This window comes from Dama dama, chromosome 8, assembly GCF_033118175.1.
Source record: "Dama dama isolate Ldn47 chromosome 8, ASM3311817v1, whole genome shotgun sequence".
NCBI classification, from domain to species: domain Eukaryota; kingdom Metazoa; phylum Chordata; class Mammalia; order Artiodactyla; family Cervidae; genus Dama; species Dama dama.
Genome location: NC_083688.1, coordinates 48,674,067 through 48,698,728, shown reverse-complemented (window position 1 = coordinate 48,698,728; position 24,662 = coordinate 48,674,067). Strand labels below are relative to the sequence as shown.

General features: G+C 34.3%; 1 protein-coding gene across 2 annotated transcripts in view; it reads right to left on the bottom strand.

Annotated features, from left to right (window-relative positions):
- Positions 1–3,640: 3,640 nt before the first annotated feature.
- PGAP1 (post-GPI attachment to proteins inositol deacylase 1) overlaps positions 3,641–24,662 on the bottom strand; it is a 76,265-nt gene continuing 55,243 nt past the window's right edge. For both annotated transcript variants that reach the window (XM_061149094.1, XM_061149093.1), the window contains exons 20-27: positions 22,179–22,272; positions 18,950–19,040; positions 17,953–18,150; positions 16,658–16,793; positions 14,596–14,646; positions 13,952–14,139; positions 12,358–12,462; positions 3,641–11,322 (exon numbers count right to left, since the gene is read on the bottom strand). In XM_061149094.1, the coding sequence (XP_061005077.1) occupies positions 11,184–11,322; positions 12,358–12,462; positions 13,952–14,139; positions 14,596–14,646; positions 16,658–16,793; positions 17,953–18,150; positions 18,950–19,040; positions 22,179–22,272 (1,002 nt within the window). In that variant the 3' untranslated portion in view covers positions 3,641–11,183. The remainder of the gene's footprint in view (positions 11,323–12,357; positions 12,463–13,951; positions 14,140–14,595; positions 14,647–16,657; positions 16,794–17,952; positions 18,151–18,949; positions 19,041–22,178; positions 22,273–24,662) is intronic.

Here is a 24,662-nt window from a genome sequence, read left to right as displayed (position 1 = left end):
ACCATATCATCTAGTTTTAACTAACATAACTGTCACAAAATAAAGCAGCTTAAAACACACAAGAAACTACTCCTCAAAACAAAATTTAAAAATACTACCAGTAATGCAGGTACAAATCAACAAAATTTATCAGTGTCTATACCTCTAGTCTTTTGTCATTAAGGCTCATTAAGAATTAAAAATGGTAACTTTACCATATCTGATGCTATTTCTATATTAAAATTACATATATTATATACAATAAAATTACACATCACAATTGTATATCATTAAACTTTATGCATTATTATAGTAGCATTATGTTTATGGGGGCAGAGTTAAAACTTTTTAAAAGGGTGTACAGCCAAAAAAGTTTGGTTATCATTGTCCAAGACAACCATATTTCATTTTACAGTACTCTATGGATCTGTAATTTATAATTGCAATTAAACTTTTTTATTCTACTTAAAAATTAGCTAGAACAAAGCTTTTTCAATGCAGTGAATATTACATATTCCTAGTTTAAAATACATTTTAAAATTCCTAGTTTAAATTTAAACTAAATTTATGCATATAAATGCATTTAAATTCCTAGTTTAAAATTATATTGCATGCTTTGGTTTTCTACAAAGAGTAAACCAAGATCCTTTCTTAACTAAAGTACTTTTTTGTCCAGTAGGTCAAACCTTTTATGGAAAGGTCTTCCTCTCTCCTCCATCCCAATCCTGTGTCACTTTCTTAAGAGCAACCATCTGTGTAATGTCTACCAGGTAAAATGCTGTTATTTCCTGGTAAGCCAGGGAACAAAAAGAGTATGAATCATGAAGTTTCCTCCTCACATGGCTTCAAACTAAATATGAGCAACTCCAGAGTAAAAAGGCCTTTATTGTTTCAGTCAAATCTTGCATTTCAATCTCTAGATCATTCTAGCTGTTTTTCTCTAGAATGGCGCAAATGTTGTTTAGTTGCTAAGTTGTGACTGACTCTTTTGTGACCCCCATGGAATGTAGCCCGCCAGGCTCCTTTGTCCATGGGATTTCCTAGGCAAGAATACGGGAGTGGGATGCCATTTCCTTCTCCAGCGTATCTTCCTGACCCAGGGATTGAACACATATCTCCTGCATTGGCAGGCGGATTCTTTAGCAGTGTGCCACCAGGGAAGCACTAATGGCACAAAATACTAAAGGTAAAAAGCATAATGACTGAATCTTTTTTAGCATGTGAATATACCTCATAAAACAATTTGATACTGAAGAATAGGCTGAATTATATACATGGATATTCAAATAAGCACTTAAGATTTTCATTTACACAATATACTATGACTTAAGTACATTTAGGAAGTCTAATGAAACTTAATTATTTCTCTAAACATATTCAAGAGGAAAGCAAATCACTACAAGTATTTTTAAAAGCTCAATTTTATGCAATTTTGAGTTAGTTATTAATCCTGAACTATACACAATATGAAATCATATCTATTGAAAGTATAGTAAAATGTTTCCATTCACTTGATAAGGCAAACTAGTCTACTAATCCTTAACTTCAGGCCATATCCAAATTCTAACTGTTCAAAACAAAAAGGAAAGAACAAAACCATCTCTAAACTAATTATAATCTCACACACACTCTAACCCAGAAATGGGAGACTGTTTTCATCTTTTCTAAGGGTTGTTTAAAATTCAACCCAAGAATGGAGGGGCTTTTCTTTCACTGAAATATTTTATGTTTAGCAGCTCTTTCAATTAAAACTATGGCATAAATATCACTTAAGCATTTGTTGTTGTTGTATGGTAGGCATACTTCTAAAATGGATTCTCACTCTCTAGTGTACACACCTTGTATCATCCATGCCTCTTGAGTGTGTGTGGAATTTGTATATGGGAATATGATGCTATCTTACATGGCACAGAAGATTTTGCAGGTATAATTAAGGTTGGCTTTGAGTTAATCAAGAGAAATCATCCCAGTGGATCTGAGCTGCTAACAAGAGACCTCTAAATCTGGGTCTGAAGGTCAGAGACAAAGGAAGTTGAAGAGATTAAAAACGGGAGAGGAATTCTGCTGGTCTTGCAGGAGTAAACTGCCATTGTGTCAAAGGCTCCACAGCAGGGAGCTCAGAAGTTGACTGAGCTGACTGTAGAGCCTCTCCATCTTCGGCTGCAAAGAATATAATCAATCTGATTCTGGTATTGACTATCTGGTGAGGTCCATGTGTAGAATCGTCTCTTGTGTTGTTGGAAGAGAGTGCTTTCTATGACCAGTGTGTTCTCCCAGCAAAAGTTAGCCTTTGCCCTGCTTCATTTTGTACTCCACGGCCAAATTTGCCGGTTACTTCAGGTATCTCTTGACTTCCTACTTTTGCATTCCAGTCCCCTATGATGAAAAGGACATCTTTTTTTGGGTGTCAGTTCTAGGAGGTCTTGGAGATCACAGAATTGCTCAACTTCAGCTTCTCTGGCATTACTGGTTGGGGCATAGACTTGGATTACTATGATGTTGAATAGTTTGCCTTGGAAATGAACTGAGATCATTCTGTTGTTTTTGAGATTGCACCCAAGTACTGCACTTTGGACTCTCTTGTTGACTATGAAGGCTACTTCATGCCTTCTAAGGGAGGAAGTTGACAGCCAGCAAGAAAACAGGAACCTCCACCTGTAACTGTCCCAATGAGTCTCAGGTGGGACCACAGATTTCACTGATACTTAATTTTAGAAATGTGATTCTGAGCAGAGAACCCAGCTGGTCTGTGCCCAGACTTCTGACCTACAGAATTGTGAGTAAATAAATAAGTGTTGTTTTAAGCTGTAAATTTTGTAATTTGCTACACAGCAATAAAAACTATAAAATATATCTCTTATGGAAAGAAAGTGAAGATGAAGTAAGAAAAAAAAAAACTGATGGGAAAGGCCTTTGAGGCTTTCATGCTGTACACTCCAGTGGCTTCCACATTGGGTATTTCAAGATAATTCTCAAAGTATCCAAGGAAAATATTAAAGCTTCTAGATGTGTATTTCTCATCTTTAAAAATTACCCTTTGGGGGTATATTTAATAATATATACAATGTTAACACAAGCAAATAATTTATAAATGTTCATATATTTAGAGATGCTGGTTAAAATAATTTAGAAAACACCATTCTAATCACTATGTAAGAAGACATGTACCCCTCAAGAGATGTCCTACCCCATCTGACTCCTGCCATCCATTCTATAATAAAGTTTCTTGTTTAGTCGCTAAGTCGTGTCCTCTTCTGTGACCCCACTGACTCTAGCCCACCAGGATCCTCTGTCCATGGGATTTCCCAGGCAAGGATACTGGAGTGGGCTGCCACTTCCTTCTCCAGGGAATCTTCCCGACCCAGGGGTCAAACCCACGTCTCCTGCACTGGCAGGTAGATTCTTTATGACTGAGCCACCAAGGAAGCCTATATGGGAAGCTACAAAATACCAAATTGGGAAATATGAGAAATTTTCATATTTCCAATATTTACTGCAATGTATCACGTTTATCATGTTCCATGCTTAGGCATTTAAACTTCTGAAATGTTAGACATGCCATACAGACATCATTTTTAAGGGGTTTTCCTGAGATGGTATTGTGGAGTATGTGAACTGGTAAGCAATTCTGCACCATGTGTTTTTGTTCACCAAATTTATTGTTGAACATTCAGACCATCAAATTATGATAGATTAAAAAGAAAGCACCAAATAATGCTACACATTAATACCTGAGCGGAGACTGAAGGCAAATGTTCATCTATTAAACCCTACACCATAATGTTGGAACACAGATAAAAACATTCACAACACTCTAAGGAGTACAATAAATAGCACTTTTTGTGAATTACAACTAGTTAAATGTAATAATGTTAATTACACCATACAAAAAGTACACACAAAATTACACATAAATGTATTTAGTATACCATACATTGTACAAAGTATTGGAGAAGGTCATGCATGTTTAAAAGAAAAAATCTGCAAGATGACAATCATTTTTCAGTATATAAGATGAATTGTTTTGCACTGCTAAGTATTATTATGTGCTGCATTTTCTGAATGAGAATAAAATTACTGATTTGCAAATTAATGATTACTGAGTCTATCTCAGTATAACACATAGTTTGTCCTCTATAAACTTTTAACTACAATACAGAAACTGATGCAGGTTGACATGATAGCCATGTATCTTACTGTATTACATACCCTTGCCCAAACTATTTCCATCTCAATTTGACCATGCTTTAAGGAAAGACGTCTTCTTTCTAAACACTTCCAGAGAAACCTATATTTTTGTCTTTGATGGGAGGTAGTGGAGGTTAAATGAGAAGAAAGAAAAATGCTGAGTTTGTATTCAAAATTATAAATAAAAAATATACAAAAAATTCTGAGATATGGGCATCTTTTAGCAGAGACCATGAACGTCCTATAAATGGAACAATTTGTTTTGACTGAAATTATATCCATTATTCTAAATAAGCATAATGAAAATGTAAGTCTTTACATTAAAAGAAAATCCATAAAAAACTGGGGCCAGTTTTCTCTTGGTATCTTAAAAATAATTAGGAAGAAAAAAGTAAAAGGGAAAATAATGTTTAAATATATACATGAATTTGAGTTTATATTTAATGAAAAATCATTATTGGCTAAACTAACTTTGATATACAAGGCTCAATAATCTGAGGGAAAAAAATAAGTACATGTCTTAAAGAATCCATGTCTTTGATAGATTATTCATTAAAAAGACAAAAAAATACATTTTCAGGTTATGTTTTCATGTGTATTATTCTCAGAAATGCCACCATCTTTTCCTAAAATAAATTTATTTTCGAAAACTGTAGCCAAACTTAGTTTTCTACATCTATGAAGTTTAAGTTAATTTTAATTTGAAATGGGAACTATGGAGATTAAGAGAGGCCTGTGGAGCAATAGTTCAGCTTATACTAAGGGAAATACTGATTAACTGTTATTTAAAATTTTTTACTTCACCAGCCTCAAAGAAAAGGATTTGGGGCCAATTTGAGAAGACCACCAATAAAAAAATATATAATTATAAAACTTCAGGGCATTCTTTCAGCATTTTAAGGCACGGTCTGCTTTATCCCAAACAACTATAAGTTCAAGGTCACAGTGTTAATATGCATTCAATTTTGGTCTGGTTTTTCATGGGTATGTTGCTACATTTATAGTTAGCCATAAGCTTAAGAAATGGTAATACAATCACTTCAAAACAATATATCTAAGTCATTTTTATATTTTTTAAAATGTAAATACACATTTATATACACTAAAAACTGGATTTTTCTCCTTCTACAGTAGAGGCAAAGAAGATTATTTGTACCAATATTCCAATAAATACATATCTGATTATAAAGAAAACATGGTTATGTTAAATACAGGCATCTCCTATTTAGGATAAAACTATTCAACACAAAGGACAAACTCATTCCAAAACTAATGTTCACTGAATTTTTAGATCTTATACATCATCTTTTTATTATCATCTACCCCCACCAGATAATTGGATAATCAAGGCCAAACATTTGAATATTTGGCTTTATCTGTTGCTTCCTTACTTCCATGATGCAAACTGCATCAACATGCCTGGGCAGAGAACCAGTTAACTGACATTAAATTATGGGGAAAACTGTGATATGAGGGACTGAAATTCCCTGTGAAAATTTCTGAGAGGAATTAAAGAATTTCAACCACATAAACACAACAGTTTCTGAATCTATCCTATTCTGGCTTTTCTCTCATGAGTACACTCCCACATCAATGTTAACACTTCAACATGAACATCTTGATTGTCTTTATATTTTCCTTTAAGATGCATTTTACAATGCTTACTTCATTGTACTATGTTGCATTCCAGTGGATAAATTTCCCCTGTGTGACTGTATAAAGGGAATGAATGGAAAAACATAGAAAATAAAAGAAATTCCACGAAAAACTTTTATTACATAAATGAGAGACACCTGTACTAAAAATGATCAGGGCAATAGAATTTAAAGTTTTACAGAATGAATCTGAAACAAGATTACCTAAATGATTTCTTCAACCAATTACTGAAAGATCATTATCAGGTAAACTAATTTTCATCCAATAAAACCAGAAAATACTATTTCAGAAATCAGACAAAATAGAATACACTATGCTATTAAGCTTCACATATTTTCAAAGAAAAATCAGGATACAGAATATAAATTTTGATGACTTGCGTATTTAATATAAGTCCTAGAAGAAAAATACTGAAAAGATTATTTTTGTTTTAATCCCAGTGTGGTAAGAAAGTAAGAAAAGTTTATTGGCACAGACATCTGGAGGTATTTTAAAATTTCATTTAGCTTTGGTGGCAAAGTGTGTTTTGCTAACCATATGAATACAGTTCTTTTTTCAATGCAGAGCTTTATGCTAAAAAAAAGTCAAATGTGTTTTTTTTCCCCTAAAAACAGGGATGTAAAAAGTCCAATATGAAAAAAAACAAGTACAACATGAAATACAAAACATGCCTATCATTTAGGCTTTTGAATAATAGTTCTATGCTTTGTCTATAAATCTTTTACTAGTAACATTTCTACTATATAAATACTAAAAACCAAAATAACACTAAAAAAATTAGCATATGAACTTTACAAAAATGGCTACTTACTTCTAGAGTTCTTAAACTAGGATTAGGGTTCACATATGCAAACAAATTTGCACTAACTAATCCAACTACATCAACAGATACAGTTTTTCAGAAGTGTTCCAAGTTACAATGTACAGAATGAGTGCAGAATAAATCTGACTCATATATATCAAGTCCCATACAAAGTCATTAGAAATTAACTGGTTACTTGGTATATTCAAAACAGTCATTTTTGGCAGCATAACATGCGAAACACTTTTAGAAAGTATTGCACTTGATTTAAAAAATTTCAGCTAGAGACAATGTAATCAAGATGTATCAATAGCTTAGAATATCATCTAACTTTTTAAACTGATGTTACCAATTCAGGTGTATTGCTACACTTCTACTATAAATGAAATAACAGTTTATTCTATTTCCAAATTTTGTTCCATTCTTCAGACTAAGTTACTAATATATAAAATTCAGTCATCCGTAATCATAATTTATAAAAAATGTGAATTCTTGAGCATTTAGAGTACACATACTCAGATTTGGATTACTGATTTGACTTTTCTTTCTTATTATTCTTATTTAAAAGTAAAGAACATAAGTAGCCTTACAAGTTTTCTATCTCCTCAGGCTGTTAAAATATACTGTGAAAGAATGCATGAGTAATAATGTATTAAGCAAAAGTTCATTACAGAACTTGAAATGTCCTTTGTTCAAAAAGACTGGGATAAAATTTCAGCTCCTAATCATCTTAGCATTTTGTAAAAGTATCTTCTACATTCACCTTACATGGCAAGAAGTTTTCTGTCTGGGTCTAATTTCATAACACAAAGACTTTTATTTGCTTCTTTTATTCCTGGGGAGTGCTATACTCTTCAAATTGACCCCCCCCAAAAAAAAACTTCACAAGGTTATCTTTTTTCCTATAATTTCATAAATCTAAAACACAGAGAAAACACAAAGTGATGATAAAAAAAATCAACAAATACCTTAGTCACAGAAGTCCCTACACACTAAAAAAATTCTTCCCAACTAGTTTTAATAATAAGTTACTAAAAAATTGCAAATGTGGCACTGTAAGTAAGGTTTTGCTCTAAACCTCACAATAAAGCAAGATATTACATTAATTTACACCTAATTCTTAAGATGAAAATACAGGCCAATTGAATGGTCTGGGATTCAGCAATCAACAGTTCTAGCTTACCCCATCAACTCTGTGTTTTCCTATTTCTCCAGAGCTTTCAAGAATAAACTGAAAACTGAGTTTTACCTTTAGTTGTTTCATTTCCCTTGACCACCTTCTGTAAGAGATGCTAATCAACAATGAGGTGAAAAGAATACACTATGCTTTAAGTGAAAAATCTGAAGAGTTAAGAATGGGAACTAGATAGATAATGAACAAGTCAGATAATCTGTCTCATGAAAGTATGTGTGTGTGGTGAAAATGTGTAGCATCTGCATGAGTGGCAGGATAATCAACAAAAAACATTTACTAGGCCTATTATAGTTCTTTATTTCTTTTCCTTACTGTATAGTCATGCAGATATTATAGTGTAGCTCAAACGAGAAGTACTCCATTATATACCTAGGAACTTATCTGACTGAACTATAAAAAAAATTAAAGATTAATCAATACATGATCAATATATACTGAAGAGACACAAAGTCAGTGTTAATCAGGCACAAATGGTTTTGTTTTTTTTTTTAGGACTAGTGTTTTAAATACTTTCATTCTGGTGAGGATCAAGAAAAGAGCTAGCAGAAATGGTGTAATTTCCAACACGAAAAAGATAAAGAAAAGTGTTAATAATTTCTATCATATTATCTGTTCCAAATTATAACAGCAGTAACTCCAGAGGAGTCTTTAGAAACACTGAAAATACTCAGTGTTTGTCCTGTCCAGGCTATATCTGATCTAGGTATCAACAATAGGGTCTAGGAGTAATTTTTGTAAGTTAAAAACTCAAAAAAATCTAAATAAAGATGTTAAAACAGCAAAGCTCAGAAGTTTTCTAAATGAGACAATCCCTAACTGCCAATGAAGTTTCATTTTTAGTAACATTTCTGATAAACCTGTGCTGTTTTGCCAGCTAACAATATACGTCTTAGGTATGACTGGAAGAATGTGTAATTTAAAGACAAAGGACTTTCCTTTTCTCAAGCGATAGAAACATTAGTTTTACTAATCTTCAGAAAGAGCCTACCTTCTCATCTCTGATAGTTATTTGGGTTTAAATTAGGACTTGATGAAGACCCTGTGAAAATGAGACAGAGAGAGAGAGTGTGTGTGTGTGTGTGTGAGTGAGTGTGTGGTTTTGCTTAAGAACCCAAACTACTGTTGTTTATACATGCTTAATTAGAATCCTTTCTGTGGTCCTCAAATGAAATATTTTGTTGGAATAGGACTTTAGGACTACATGGTAACTACACTCACGTGAAAATATTTTCATGAAAATTAGTGTGCCCAGTCTGCTGCTTTAAAAGCTAACACACTACCCACAAATGAGAAATTTAAGCTTGTTACATTTTACCGATGAGCAGAAATTACTAAACAAGGAGACCTTAGATCACATAAACACAATAATTATAGCTGTCAATTGTGATGAAAGTACAGGCCAAATTAGAAGATTTTAATTAATGAATTTGCTTAGGTTCTGTATATGGAACTAAGTTCAGATTTAGAAATATTTAAATGACATATTTAACCTGTAACTTGAAATACAACTACACCTGAGTGAAAAAACAAAAGACATCCTATGTGCAAAAGTTGTTACGAGCATGTGTATAGCTAAACCTAGGCATATGCATCCTTGTTTAAATATGTATGTGACATGTCATGGGAAAGTGTACTCTTTCCTTTCAGGTTTGAACACACAAGCATCTTGTATTTTAATCCCTTTTGATACTTTTAGCAAACAAACAAGAGCCTGGTATGCCTGCCATGTCTATTATGAGGTTATCACTTCGCTTTTTTTTTTTTCTTTTTTGTTTTTTTTTTCACTTCCCTTTAATGATCTCAGCAAGTGAAAATATGAATACTGAACATAACGCTGAGAAAGAGAACAATAGAATAAAAAAACTTATAACTCTCAGAGATGACAGCAAGATCCTCTTCAACTGATGATAAAATGGTAACAGAGGAACAACTGAGAAAAGAAATGAGGTAACCCTCTACATGCAGTAAAATGGGGGTGACTCTCTAATAGGCAGTAACAGCTGAGAGGCCGTAATGGAATTCAGTTGCAATGGCAGGTAAAATGAACCTGGTACTCTTGGACATTCCTTGGCACTAACAAGGACACAAGTTCACAAGTGCAACTGTGAAGTTACTGGAATATACTTGAAAGGCTTTGGGTATTTACAGCATACACATCGGAAGGAAGGACTCTCTCACCCAGGTATACCCCAGCCTGAGTTATATCTGCTTTCTAAAAATGAGCTGAAATCTGAAATGAAATGTAAATGTTACTCTTATCTGTCAAATAGTAAGTACCTTGGCAAATTAAGATTCTACTATTAAACCTAGTGACTAAATACTCCAACTTATTTAGGTATATTGTTTATACTTATGCTATTAATGGGGAACAGTTTTCCACTGCTATTCCATTAATAGTTTAATTCTACACATTAAATGTAGTACTGCATTTGATCATGCTGATTTTTTTTCCTATACGAGACTAAAACTGAGGAAATGTAGAGTTTTTTTTCCGACTACTGGAATTTAGTTATTCTAATGACCCATCACGACCCGAGAGACTTGGCAATCATTGGGTCAATGAGTTAAATAAAATGGTACAGACTGAATGACTGAACTGCTCCAATGCCTATAAATAAATATCTATGAGAATTTGCTTCAAATTTAGCAATACATCTCTTCAATAGTCTCCTGATAATCACTAAGAACACAAAATAAGATTCTTATTTGAAAAGCAAGATTAAGTTTTTTTTTCATTAAGTTTTAAACTTGAATTATGTTTCCATTCACCAATCTTGCTTGGTTATCAAAAAACATGTCTCCTTTGAACTTAAAGCATATTTTCATAGATGTAAGAAAACAAAAGATCTATTTTGTTCACTCTGACAAAAACTAAAGATTGTGGCTATTTTATTTCTGATAAGGCAGTTTAAATTTCATTAATCTTTTAAGACTTATTTTTCAATATATATAATGTAGCAAATACAAAGTAACCCACTTCTCAGAAGAAAGCTTGATGAAATGAGCAGAATGTTTGAGGTGATGAGACAAAAAACAACGCTACATTTACTGAGTGTTTAGGAGAAGATCCTGGCATGGCCAATCAAGCAGACTAGCCATGCAGAGGGGTCCTCAAAGACAGTGGCCACCATATCCTTTTACTAATTTTTCAAAAATGACTAGTACACAGATGTCATACCACAAAACAAAACCATGCTTCAACTACTTTCCTCAAGCATTACAAAACTAATTTCCTATCTTCAACATTGTAAAAATAGACTTGTTTTCTCCAAAGGATCTTGCTGTCGACACTGATGGATCTGTGTTGTTCCCACTTAATACTGGCCCTAAAGGCATAATCTTTATCATTCCTCAAATCCAATCTTACATAAAGTTGCATAATGCATGGAGTAAAAGAGGAATGAAGACAAAGCATGGAACCCTGTATAAGTGTGATGACCCAAAAGCAATCACACCAACAGCCAGAGGAAGTGGAAATTGTGAAGTAGTCTTCAATAATTTACTGTAAAGAGACAGAAATACAATTATAATGTTAACTTACTCAGTGAACAAAATCTGAATATATCAATCTTTTATACAGTTTTGTAAAGTATTCTATGTGATTTTAGATAAAGTAATTTTTCACATAAAGACTTTAACAGTCCATATTTTTAAAAAAATAAATTTTGGCTGGAAAAGAGAAAATTATTCTATTAAGTAAATAACCAGCTTTGCTTATTCTTTTAAATTTTAAGCACAAAAAAATACTAGTTGGACTTATATTCAGCAATTTGACTTCTTAGAGTTTTATCTTAATAAAAAAAATCAATAATGTTTACTAAGATATAGCTACAGAAATATTTATTTTCAACCTATTTAATATCAGCAAAAAGCTTCAACCAAAAAAAAAAAATCTTTAATTCCTAACAGGAGCATACAAGACAAGACACTAAATATTAAAAAATACTATCAAGAAAGATTGTCACCTTTTTACTCTGAAAACAGAGAAACTGAGGGATTAAGAAATTTACCGAAGGACACAAAGCCTTAGATTTAAACCCTAGATCTGCCTTATTTTAGAATATCTGCAACTATCTGCCAGAATCAACTGAAAACACTCTCAGAGCAAATAAGCAGTAAATGAAAGGTAAAATTTTATTATGGAAAATCTTAAACATATACATAAGTAGATTAACAGTACAATGAACCTCAAGGACCCATCCCCCAGCTTTAGAAATTATCAAGTCATGGCCAATTCTACTTCATCTATATTACTACCTACTTTCAAGTCCTGTATTTTCTTGGAAGCAAACTTAAATATCAAAAATTTTAAGGATTAACTTTTTAAAGAAAAAAATTATTGTATACTAACAAATAAAACCCATAATTAAGAAAACATAATACATTTGCACATAAGCTGTATATTTGCAAATAAACCTAATTACTATTAAGGGATCACCTTTAGTATTGTCCATGTAATTAGGAACAAAAGGTATGTTCCAGACATAGAAGAATACCAGGAATAGAGGAGAAAAAAATAAAGATTAAAAGACTATACCTTGACTTTATTGAAGTAGTGTAAGTATTTCCAAGAACTGCCATGGTTGGAATAAGGATAAATGCCAAAGGTTTGCATGGATCAGGATTAAGTTTAAAGTAATACCTAGATCAGAAAGAAAAAAAAACAACAACATAAATCAACAAAGCATAGCCCATCATTTTAAATTATCAGAATCAATAAATAAATTTCAAAAGCTTACAATGTGGATATAAGAAAGCTCTAAATTGCTCAAGAAATCATTGATAAATAAATTTTGCTCTACATCATCTTTATATTCAAGGTTTTAAATGGAGAATTATGTTCAGAAGCTACCAAAGGAAATGAAAATATCCAATATGGAAGCACTTCCTTTCTGTAAGTATATGCCTGAAAGGTCATATAGAGATAATATTTCATAAAACAAATTATTTAAAATATATTTAAATTGTTCTATTTAAATAAGATAAAAAAATAAAAGTTTACACAAAGTAACGTCCCTTATTTTTTCTTTTTTTTTTTTTATTTTTTCTTTAAATTTATTGTCCCTTATTTTTTAAAATCCAAATTCTCATCTCTTGCATTGAGTGAGATACTTACAGCCTTTCAGAATCATAAATTTGTGCTCCTGAAGTGGTTTTCTCCCCAAATCTCTGATCAAAAATCTGGACCTTGATTAAAGTAAGGGACTTATTACTAAGTCACTTCAGTCATGTCTGACTCTTTGCATCCCTATGGACCATAACTTGCCAGGCTCCTCTGTCCAAGGGATTTTCTAGGCAAGAAAACTGGATTGGGTTGCCATATCCTCCTCAGGGGGATCTTCCCAACTCAGGGATTGAACCTGCATCTTTTAAGTCTCCTGCATTAGCAAACACGTATTTTACTAACACTACCTGGGAAGCCCAAAATAAGGGACAGAGGAAGGATATTAACGTGTGGTAACCAGTGATTTAATTTATTGAACTTGTTTTGATTCATCTGACTTTTCAAAAAAAACCACCTCCAATATGTAGATAATTTGAAAATTTTACATCATTTCTAAAATCTACATTAGTCAGGAGTTCACTATTAACTGAATAAGGGAATTTTTTTTAAAAGACAATTTATTAAAAACTAAATATTCTAGAAATAACCTTAGAGGCATTTTTAGGCTTCATTTAACCTAGGACACAAATGACAGTTTTCAGTAGTGAAATACCTGATGTGTAGGACACATCAGAAAAGTACACACTTCCTTCATTATTTCTGTTATTTTAAATGTAGCATCTATCCTCCCCTCAATTTAATATAAAATTAATCATAAGTATAAAAATTAAAGCACTAACATTATGAATACCTTAAGTCAGCAAAATAAAGCACATTTTCACATATTTCTAGACTCAAAAAAGGTTAAAGGAAAAGTAAAAAAATAGAATTCCCCCCTATTGGGCAGATTTAGGGAAGTTTATATTCTCATGGAAAAAAAGAAAATGTGAATATGCTAAAAATAAATTTCAAGTGAAAGCTTCTTGTTCTTGAGAAGTTTTATGAATCATTAGGAATCTTGCAAGTCTCTATTTACAGATATTTATCACTTAAACACATAAATTATAACTATATAAATAAAACTTACCTAAGATTCTTTAGCCAATAAATTAAAGATGGCATGCTGAGTAATACAATCCATGTTAATAAGTTAATCAAAGTACTGTGCATGCGAAGACTATCTTCAGCATCACTGGCAGATAAACGGAGATGGTGTACTGCAGAGTCTTTATGGTGATTGGATTTTTTTTCACTTCTTCTCGAGTGTTTGGGATTCTAGAAAGCAATAAAGCAAAAACATTGAGATATTAAGTAAAATTATGTACTCGATTTAGAATCATACTCAATTATCGAACAGCTGAATAAATACAGTTTTTCATTACCAAACTGATACGAAATACTGAAAGTATCTTATTTGAAAGTATTTCAAAACAGTTGTCAGTTATAAAACTTATTCCATTGACTTGCTATTTCCACTGCTAAGACTATATCCTCTTAAGTAATTACTTGAAATAAAATTTAAGAGATAATTTTGGTAACAAAAACAACTTAAGTACTAACATCAAATTAAATGACAATTTCTAAGTCTTATTTTACTATTCATTAGGTTCAATTTTCTTAAAGCTATTTAAATTCATAATACCTTCTAAATATTATAAAATTCTAACTTTAAAAAAAAAATAAACTTTTATGTTTTTCCATGTTCTATAGAGTTATAAAAATAAAACTTACCACAGTCTGGCTGTTTTTAAAAGTTGTTAGGCTGGCTTGCAGATGAACAATCTATGGAAAAGAAAAGACATTAATTTTACTTTTATTTTGAAACAAAAAAACAACCATTTTTATTGAAATTGAGAAGCATTATAATTTGAAATTTTAAAAATCTAAATAAATAAAAATCCATTTCAACATTTAAAAACATTCTTTTAGAAAAGATAAATAATAGTTACATGTGCTTGCTATCATGGATTAAAAATCAGAAACAAAATACAAAATCAGAGTATGTTGGGGCTAGTATATAATGTTAATCTTTTCACACTGTGTGACCCTATGCTTGAACGGTGCCTTGCTAATGCAACTTAAAATGTCATGTAAGCCAAAAATTTGATTATATTCAGCACAGTATAAACATCTTAACAAGTGTTATATAATCTAAATCTTTGAAAATTGAAGCTCAATTATATAGGATGGTAAAATGTTTACAAGAACCTGGGAAAGTCTACAAATTTATTAGGTGTGCTTAAGTATTTGAGAAAGTTTTTCTTTTCTTTTTTTAAAATTTTTTAATAAATGTATTTATTTTAATTGGAGGCTGATTACTTTACAATATTGTAGTGGTTTTGCCACACATTGACTTGAATCCTCCACGGGTGCACATGTGTTCCCATCCTGAACCCCCTCCCTCCTCCCTCCCCACCCCATCCCCCAGGGTCATCCCAGTGCACCAGCCCCGAGCACCCTGTCTCATGCATCCAACCTGGACTGGCAATCTGTTTCACATATGATGATATACATGTTTCAATGCCACTCTCCCAAATCATCCCACCCTCGCCTTCTTCCACAGAGTCCAAAAGTCTGTTCTATACATCTGTGTCTCTTTTGCTGTTTCGCATATAGGGTTATTGTTACCATCTTTCTAAATTCCATATATATGTGTTAGTATACTGTATTGGTGTTTTCCTTTCTGGCTTACTTCACTCTGTATAATAGGCTGCAGTTTCATCCATCTCATTAGAACTGATTCAAATGTATTCTTTTTAATGGCTAAGTAATATTCCATTGTGTATATGTACCACAGCTGAGAAAGTTTTTCTTACTGTGTCAGTTGTTTGAAATATTCACCTAAAAAACTGAAAATATTGTATTTAGAAATCAAATTAACTTATATTTATAAATGAAAATAATTCTGAATAGTTTTTTCTGGTGGTCATACTTTTCCTTTGAAAACTGAAAGTAACTTATAATGGCATGTATTTAGTGATAAAGTGTTAGTTGCTCAGTTGTGTTTGTCTCTTTGTGACCCCATGGACTGCAGCCCATCAGGCTCCTCTGTCCATGGGATCTTCCTGACCCAGGGATGGAACCTGGGTTGCCTGCATTGAAGGCAAATTCTTTATAGTCTGAGCCACCAGGGAAGCCCATTTGTAGTAAGTGCAGATGCAAATAAGTCTTTGCTAGGATAAAAAAAAAGGAAAAAAATTATTATACTTTCTGATATCAACTAATTCTACATAAGGTTAACGTGGAGCTCATGCAACTATATAAACCTGAATTTTCCTGCAAAACTGTCAGTCTTTTTTAGAAGCGTTTTTCATTTCCTCAGTAAAATTACCAGCTTAATTATTTTTATCATCGTCTTACCATTCTTCAGCAACATTTGTAACATTCTACATGTTTCAGCATGTTTCAACAACTTGATCCCATTGACATAATGATTTATTTTGTCTATTATCCATGTTCAAAGAAAAGTTATGAACAAACTGTTTTAGAAGAATGTTTTTCTTTTTGAAAACATTATTTGCCAAAGCATCAAGTAATGTGAAACAAGATTACATCTCCTCCCCTCCCTTTGTTTTTAACAAAGAAACTCAAATCAGATTAGTAACTTCAGTTCTACAGTTAACTTCATATATCTGAAATAGTTAAGATGTTAAAAAAAACTTTACACATAAGCCTGTTACATAACAGAATGTTACTGCAACAGTGATTGAAAAAAAATTTTTAACAACTATGGGTAATTCTATGCCTGCTTGATACACAACTCAGGCGTTCTTGCTTTATTGATTTGACATACCTTAAACACATAGTAAAGATAAGTAAGAAGTATGGCAAAGGCTCCACAAGTTGTCCAGCTAATGAGGATCAAAACAGTTGTCAAAATGGGCAAGTCTGGTGATATTATCTTGATATCTTTAGGAAGTTCAGAGGGCCTGGGATAACAAGAATAAAGATTTTAAAAGCATATTAACAGTTATTTAAACAGTCACAATTAAGGAGAAAACAGTATAGTGCTCTGCCAGCTTCTCCTTATTCATCTGCAAGCATTAAAGTGAAAGTGAAGTCACTCAGTCGTGTCCAACTCTTTGTGACCCCATGGATGGTAGCCTATGAGGCTCTGCGGTCCATGGGATTTTCCAGGCAAGAATACTGCAGTGGGCTGCCATTTCCTTCTCCAGGGGATCTTCCCAACCCAGGGATCGAACCCAGGTCTCCTGCATTGCAGACAGACGCTTTACCGTCTGAGCCACTAGGGAGGCCCTAATCTGCAAGCATTACTATAAGGTAAATAGTAAAGCTTTTTAAATAAAGATGATGGTGTCACATATTTTAAAATTCTGTTATATACTGTGATAGTTTCTCTTGCATTTAGATATACTATGAATAATATCAGTACTAAAAGAGAAAAAAATATTGTTAAAGATAATTATTATTTATAGGCTCTGTACCATATAATTCTGATCTTGGCATGAAAAGAAATCATTTTCTGTTTTTAAAGTCTCAAGGTCACTCAGACATCTCATAATGTTAATGTCAGAAGCACTTCAGAAGAAGTAGAGGAAGAAGTATCATGAGGAGAGTTAATTAACAGAAACTACATCACTGGTTTAACCTGAAAAACCTACCAGCAACTTCAAACCATGCCTTTGGATCATAGTAAAACTCTAGGCAATGCTTGTGGAACTCTTACACATGTCATCTAATCTGATTCTACATATCAAGCTTGGAGTCTCTTGCCCTCAGGCTTGACTGAAAACCACCACTTAAATCATGCCAGAAAAAAAACACTTCCCCCTTGGAAAGATTTAAACGGTGAAATTTAAAAACACTCGGGCATTCTGTTAAACTTTTTCGATTTTTTGACCATCTTAAACACTATGGTCAAAATCAAATGTAGCATTTAACTTGAAAAAATCATTATCTATGACAGAAACAGAAGTTTGAACATTAACCCCATGCTTTGCTACTTACACATTTTTTCCTTAGACATTATATTTTAGTGAAAGCAAATTAATCTTAAGGTTCTCTATCAGAATATGATTTTTTCTTACTTAAGAGCAATAAGAAAGCTTTTAGTCACTCATTCTTTACCTTTTCAAAGCTAGCCACAATGAAGAAAGAAGTCTCACAGATGTAGAAGAGAGTAGGCCACCCCAGTAGGCAGTACATGTTCCAAACAGAAAAAGAATCAAAGATACAAGGGGGAAACACATACTCTGACTAGTTAAAACGATGGCATCTAATTCTGGTAACAGTAACATATCCCATAATTCTTTGAACCATTTATATCTGCGGATAAAAGGAAACAAACAAGAAATAAAAGCAAATGATTTAATAAAAGCAAAAAATCAACAACTCTCATTCAAGGATTTAGCATTTGAAGCGTTCGACCATTCACTAGAGTCCCCAAAGTTCCATGGTATTTAATTTGTAATTATCCTGAAAAAACAAACTTCAATTCCTTCTAAGGAACTAGTGAGTCTACTGATCTTCAAAGATCTGAGTCTTAAGTCTCAAAGCAGTTTTACTGCTCTCTATTAATCCTTGTATTGAAGTTATGTTTTTTTTTTAAGTTAGAAAGACAATAGATAGTTATAACAACAGAAGAAAAGACATCTAAGTAATGCTTCTTAACCCTCCCCCGTCCCCCCGCCAAAAATCAGAATAAACTAAGAATGCAGTGTTAAGTAAGATAAAGAGGTCTAAAATATACTTTGTATGGGAAGTAATAAAAAGTGTCTGAGGCACTGTCTTGTCAGTATCTTATAGCACTGTGTGTTCATAAATCTGGGATACCCAAAGATCATGGGCTGTATACATTCTTTTGGAAATGTTAAAGTCCTGGTATATTTACAGATTAAGTTTACACTGTAATAACTACTTTTCAATAAATACTTTTGAAATGGTTAAACTACTGAAGTAAACACTGATATGCTTATTTGGCCTTTGCCTAAGAGAAAAAATCCATTTATTAAAACAAGTCAATTGTCTTATTTGTATGAAAATTTATGCTCCATATTTGAGCCAAGCATAATATTGTATACATAAAACCAAATTAAAAATCATTATCACAGATAATAAAACTTACCCCAACAGAAACTTAACCATAATTACAAAAGGATCAACTTTGTATGGTTTGGCTTCTTTATCCAACATAGCAGCATATTCTAAGCAATGACCTAGTGATTAAAAATATATATATGTAGTAAAGAACTCACAGTAATTAAGTATGAGACATATTATATCCTGCATTGTTTACAAGAACATCATATTACATGTGAGAAAGCAAGAGTCTGTATTACTCTAATTTGAAATACAATCAAAACTACAATGAAGTACCACCTCATTCTGGTCAGAATGGCTCACTAAAAACTCCACAAATAGTAATTGCTAGAGAGGATGAAATGGAGAAGGAAATGACAACCCACTCCAGGATCCCTGCCTGGGAAATCTCATGGGCAAAGGAGCCCTGCAGGCTACAGTCCATGGGGTCACAAAAGGAGCTGGACACGACTGAATGGACTTGCACTGCAGAGAGGATGTGGAGAAAACAATATACCTTCTACACTGTTGATGGAAGTGGAAGTTGGTGCAGCCACTATAGAAAACAGTATGAGGTTCTTTAAAACCTAAAAATTGAACTACTCTATGATCCAGAATCACAGGCAGAATGCATGCAGGTCAAGAAGCAACAGTTCTAACAGGACATGGAACAACGGACTGGTTCCAAAGTGGGAAAGGAGTACGTCAAGGCTGTATATTGTCACCCTGCTTATTTAACTTCCAAGCAGAGTACATCATGAGAAACGCTGGGCTGGATGAAGCACAAGCTGGAATCAAGACTGCTGCAAGAAATATCAATAACCTCAGATATGCAGATGACACCACCCTTATGGCAGAAAGTGAAGAGGAACTAAAGAGCCTCTTGATGAAAGTGAAAGACGAGAGTGAAAAAGTTGGCTTAAAATTTGACATTCAAAAAATGAAGATCATGGCATCTGGTCCCGTCACTTCATGGCAAATAGATGGGAAACAACGGAAATAGTGACACACTATTTTCTTGGGCTCCAAAATCCCTGCAGATGGTGACTGCAGCCGTGAAATTAAAAGATGCTTGCTCCTTGGAAGGAAAGCTATGACCAACCTAGACAGCAAATTAAAAAGCAGAGACATTACTTTGTCAACAAAGGTCCGTCTAATCAAGGCTATGATTTTTCCAGTGGTCATGTATGGATGTGAGAGTTGGACTATAAAGAAAGCTGAGCACTAAAGAACTGATGGTTTTGAACTGTGGTGTTGGAGAAGACTCTTGAGAGTCCCTTGGACTGCAAGGAGATCCAACCAGTCCATCTTAAAGGAGATCAGTCCCGGGTGTTCAGTGGAAGGACTGATGCTGAAGCTGAAATTTCAATACTTTGGCCACCTGATGCGAAGAGCTGACTCATTTGCAAAGACCCTGATGCTGGGAAAGATTGAGGGCAGGAGGAGAAGGGGACAAGGGGGACAAGGGGACAAGGAGAGGATGAGACGGTTGGATGGCATCACTGGCTCGATGGACATGTTTGAGTAAACTCTGGGAGTTGGTGATGGACAGGGAAACCTGGCAGGCTGCGGTTCATGGGGTTGCAAAGAGTCGGACACGACTGAGCGACTGAACTGAACTGAACTGAAACTAAGAAGAATGTGGTGTCTCTTTTTAAAAAATTATACTCAAGTATAGGAGATGTAATATTTCCAGAATAATATTTTAATTAAAAGGTTGGATCTGACTAGATAACACTAAATGTTACTTCCTTCGTCCTGGAAGATAAGCTAAATCAGGTTAAAATGAACTGTAAGTTCAGTTAGTAAGTAAAGTGAAGGAGGAGAGTGAAAAATGAACAGTAAAGGCAGACTTAAAATGGCAAACAGTCACTGAAAGGAAAGTAGTAGCTGTGAGAGGACTTGGCAATTCGGAAGTCGTGGAGGGGTTTTGGACTGCCTTTGCATGCTTCGGCTCCACTCTGTTGTTACCACCCAAGCCCAGCGAGCGCACAAGGCTCCTGGAAGACTGTTCTAACTGCTGTACTCTGTATGTGAAAGTCACTCCAGCGCGTCAGACTCATGTGACCCCTTTGTGACCTCTGTAGCCCGCCAGGCTCCTCCATCCATGGGATTTTCCAGGCAAGAATACTGGAGCGGGTTGCCATTTCCTTCTCCAGGGGATCTTCCCAACCCAGGGATTGAACCCGGGTCTCCCACACTGCAAGTGGACTCGTTACCATCTGAACCACCAGGGAAGCCCTTTTTACTGTACTCTAGAAAGGCCTTTGTCCAAGGTACAGTACAGTCTATGTTTTCTTCTCCAGATCCATTTTCTACCCTTTACTTTGCTCTGAATTCTGGGAGGCTGACTTCTATGAACTGGCTTCTAGTTGGGTTCGGTGAATGACAAGCACTGGCAGTTAGGAGGGGAGAAGGAAACAGAGTTAGTGCATTTGTTTCCCTGCCTTCTCCCTGCTGAGACACACACGGAGGGCAGCTGCAGCATTTCTGTGCCTAACGCTCAGGTGCAGTACTGTTACTTTTTCCTACAGCTCTCCAGGTTTGCTCCCTCCTTCGTCCTGGTATCGGATGGCTTTGTTGCTAATTTGGTATTTTGTCATTTGTTGTGGGTTTCCCTTTTCCTTACACAAACCTTTGAAACAATTCCTTCAATTAAAATCTCAGTTATTCCATTCAATGTGCCAGGACCTAACCGATATAGTTGATACAGTTCAGATATTATGCTGATTGCCAGCTATGTGCCTGGCCCCACGTCAGGCACTGGGAATAGAATGGAGAACAAAAGCCACGTCAACGAGTTTCTATTTCTTAAAGAGATCCTCAGAACACAGAGAATAAACTTTAGACAAAAGGGTGTAAAATGGAGAAAACAAGTAATTTTCCTGGGCACCTCTTAAAACTTAAAGAGGATCTCAAACGCCTGTGAACTTGAGAGAGAAGGGTTGTGAAATCTTCAAGAAACTGATGTTGACATGCACACACTGCTTTATTTAAAATAGATAACCAACAAGGACCTACTGAATAGCACAGGGAACTCTGCTCAATATTACGTAACAACTTAATGGGAAAAGAATTTGCAAAATAGCTACGTATATATGTGTAACTGAACCACTTTGATGTATACCTGAAACTAACACATCATTGTTAATCAACTTTACCCCAATAAAAACAAGGAAATTGATATGTCCTCATTAGCTACTTATGGGATAAAGAAATTAGTAAAGAAGCACTAGGGAAGGAATAGAGGGAGAGAGGAATAGAAACATTCTTACCTGTTGAGAAAAGAGAGTATAACTGTCCTCCATAAGCAAGAAGGATACTAGATATGACATAAGCAGGAAGCGCTCCACCATGAAATCTAACTACCTGGAAAACAGACAAATGGGAAATTTCTGAATGTTAATGTTAATGACATAAGTATATTTTCACATGAAATAAACCTGCTGTTCTCCACTTTATACATTTTCTGACACGACCACAAAGATATCTCCAGTAATGGGCACAAAAATTCTATGTAAAATAAATGCTAAGAATATATGGTATATCAGAAATGTTTATCTAAATTTTTATCAAATGCATAAAAGAGATAATATATAACTGAGTAGCATATGTTGCAAACTTTCTTATAAGATATGCTTATTAAGCAAATCAGGAAAAGAGTACATCAAGGCTATATATTGTCACCTTGCTTATTTAACTTATATGCAGTGTATATCATACGAAATGCTGGGCTAGATTACGCACAAGCTGGAATCAAGATTGCTGGGAGAAATATCAATAACCTCAGATATGCAGATGATATCACCCTTATGGCAGAAAGCGAAGAGGAACTAAAGAGCCTCTTGAAAGTGAAAGAAGAGTGTGAAAAAGTTGACTTAAAACTCAACATTCAGAAAACTAAGAACATGGCATCCGGTCCCATCACTTCATGGGAAATAGATGGGAAACAATGGAAACAGTGACAGATTTTATTTTCTTGGGCTCCAAAATCACTGTGGGCGGTGACTGCAGCCATGATATTAAAAGATGCTTGCTCCTTGGAAGAAAAGCTATGACAAACCTAGAGAGCATATTAAAAACCAGAGACGTTACTTTGCCAACAAAGGTCTGTCTAGTCAAAGCTATGGTTTTTCCAGTAGTCATGCATGGATTGAGAGCTGGACAATAAAAAAGGCTGAGCACTGAAGAATTGATGCCTTCAAACTGTGGTGCTGGCAGACTCTTGTCTTGACAGCAAGTAAATTAAACCAGTCAATCCTAAAAGAAATCAGCCCTGAATATTCACTGGAAGGACTGATGCTAAAGCTTTAGTTCCAATACTTTGGCCACCTGATGCAAAGAACTGACTCATCTGAAAAGGCCCTGATGCTGGGAAAGATTGAAGGCAGGAAGAGAAGGGGACGACAGAGGATGAGATGGTTGGATGGCATCACAGATTTGATGGACATGAGTTTGAGCAAGCTCTGGGAGTTGATGAAGGACAAGGAAGCCTGGCATGCTGCAATCCATGGGGTCGTGAAGAGTTGGACATGCTGAATGACTGAACAGATAATTACAGAATTAAATGACTTAAAAATTCTGCTATGCCTAGACTGCAAAACATAACAAACCAAAAAATAAAGTGAAAGTAATGATACAATAAAATTTTTAGTGAATTTTAAAACTATAATTTTTCTGACAAATCACTATTACCTATTTATGTCCAGACTCTACAATTCTGCAAATTAAAATGATGTTGAATATACTGTAGTAGTTCTACGACTTGATATGTTATTTTTGTAAAACTATTTGCCTATGAATATAGAAAGTGTTACTTGCTCAGATGTGTCCAACTCTTTATGACCCTAGGGACTGTAGCCTACCAGGCTCCTCTGTCCATGGGATTTGTCAGGCAAGAATACTGGAGTGGGTTGCCATTACCTTCTCCATGGGATATTTCCAAACCAGGGATCAAACCAGGGTTTCCCGCATTACAGGTGGCCTTTTTACCACCTGAGCCACCAGGGAAGCCACAAATCATATAAAGAAACTCCTCAAATGAATTTTTCAATATGTTTATTTTTAATATAAATTACTTTTACAATCTGAGCATGCACAACATAAAAAGTTCTTGAAAATGTTCATTTATACAATAGAACTTACAGATTTTATTGGGATATGAATACAGCATAGTATGAGAAACAAGAATTTTTTTTTCCATTTATTTTTATTAGTTGGAGGCTAATTACTTTACAATATTGTAGTGGTTTTTGTCATACATTGGCATGAATCAGCCATGGATTTACATGTATTCCCCATCCTGATCCCTCCTCCCACCTCCCTCTCCACCCGATTCCTCTGGGTCTTCCCAGTGTACCAGGTCTGAGCACTTGTCTCATGCATCCAGCCTGGGCTGGTGATCTGTTTCACTATAGATAATATACATGTTTTGATACTGTTCTCTTGAAACATCCCACCCTTGCCTTCTCCCACAGAGTCCAAAATTCTGTTCTGTACATCTGTGTCTCTTTTTCTGTTTTGCATATAGGGTTATCGTTACCATCTTTCTAAATTCCACATATATGCGTTAGTATACTGTGTTGGTGTTTTTCTTTCTGGCTTACTTCACTCTGTATAATGGGCTCCAGTTTCATCCATCTCATTAGAACTGGTTCAAATGAATTCTTTTTAATGGCTGAGTAATATTCCATGGTGTATATGTACCACAGCTTCCTTATCCATTTATCTGCTGATGGGCATCTAGGTTGCTTCCATGT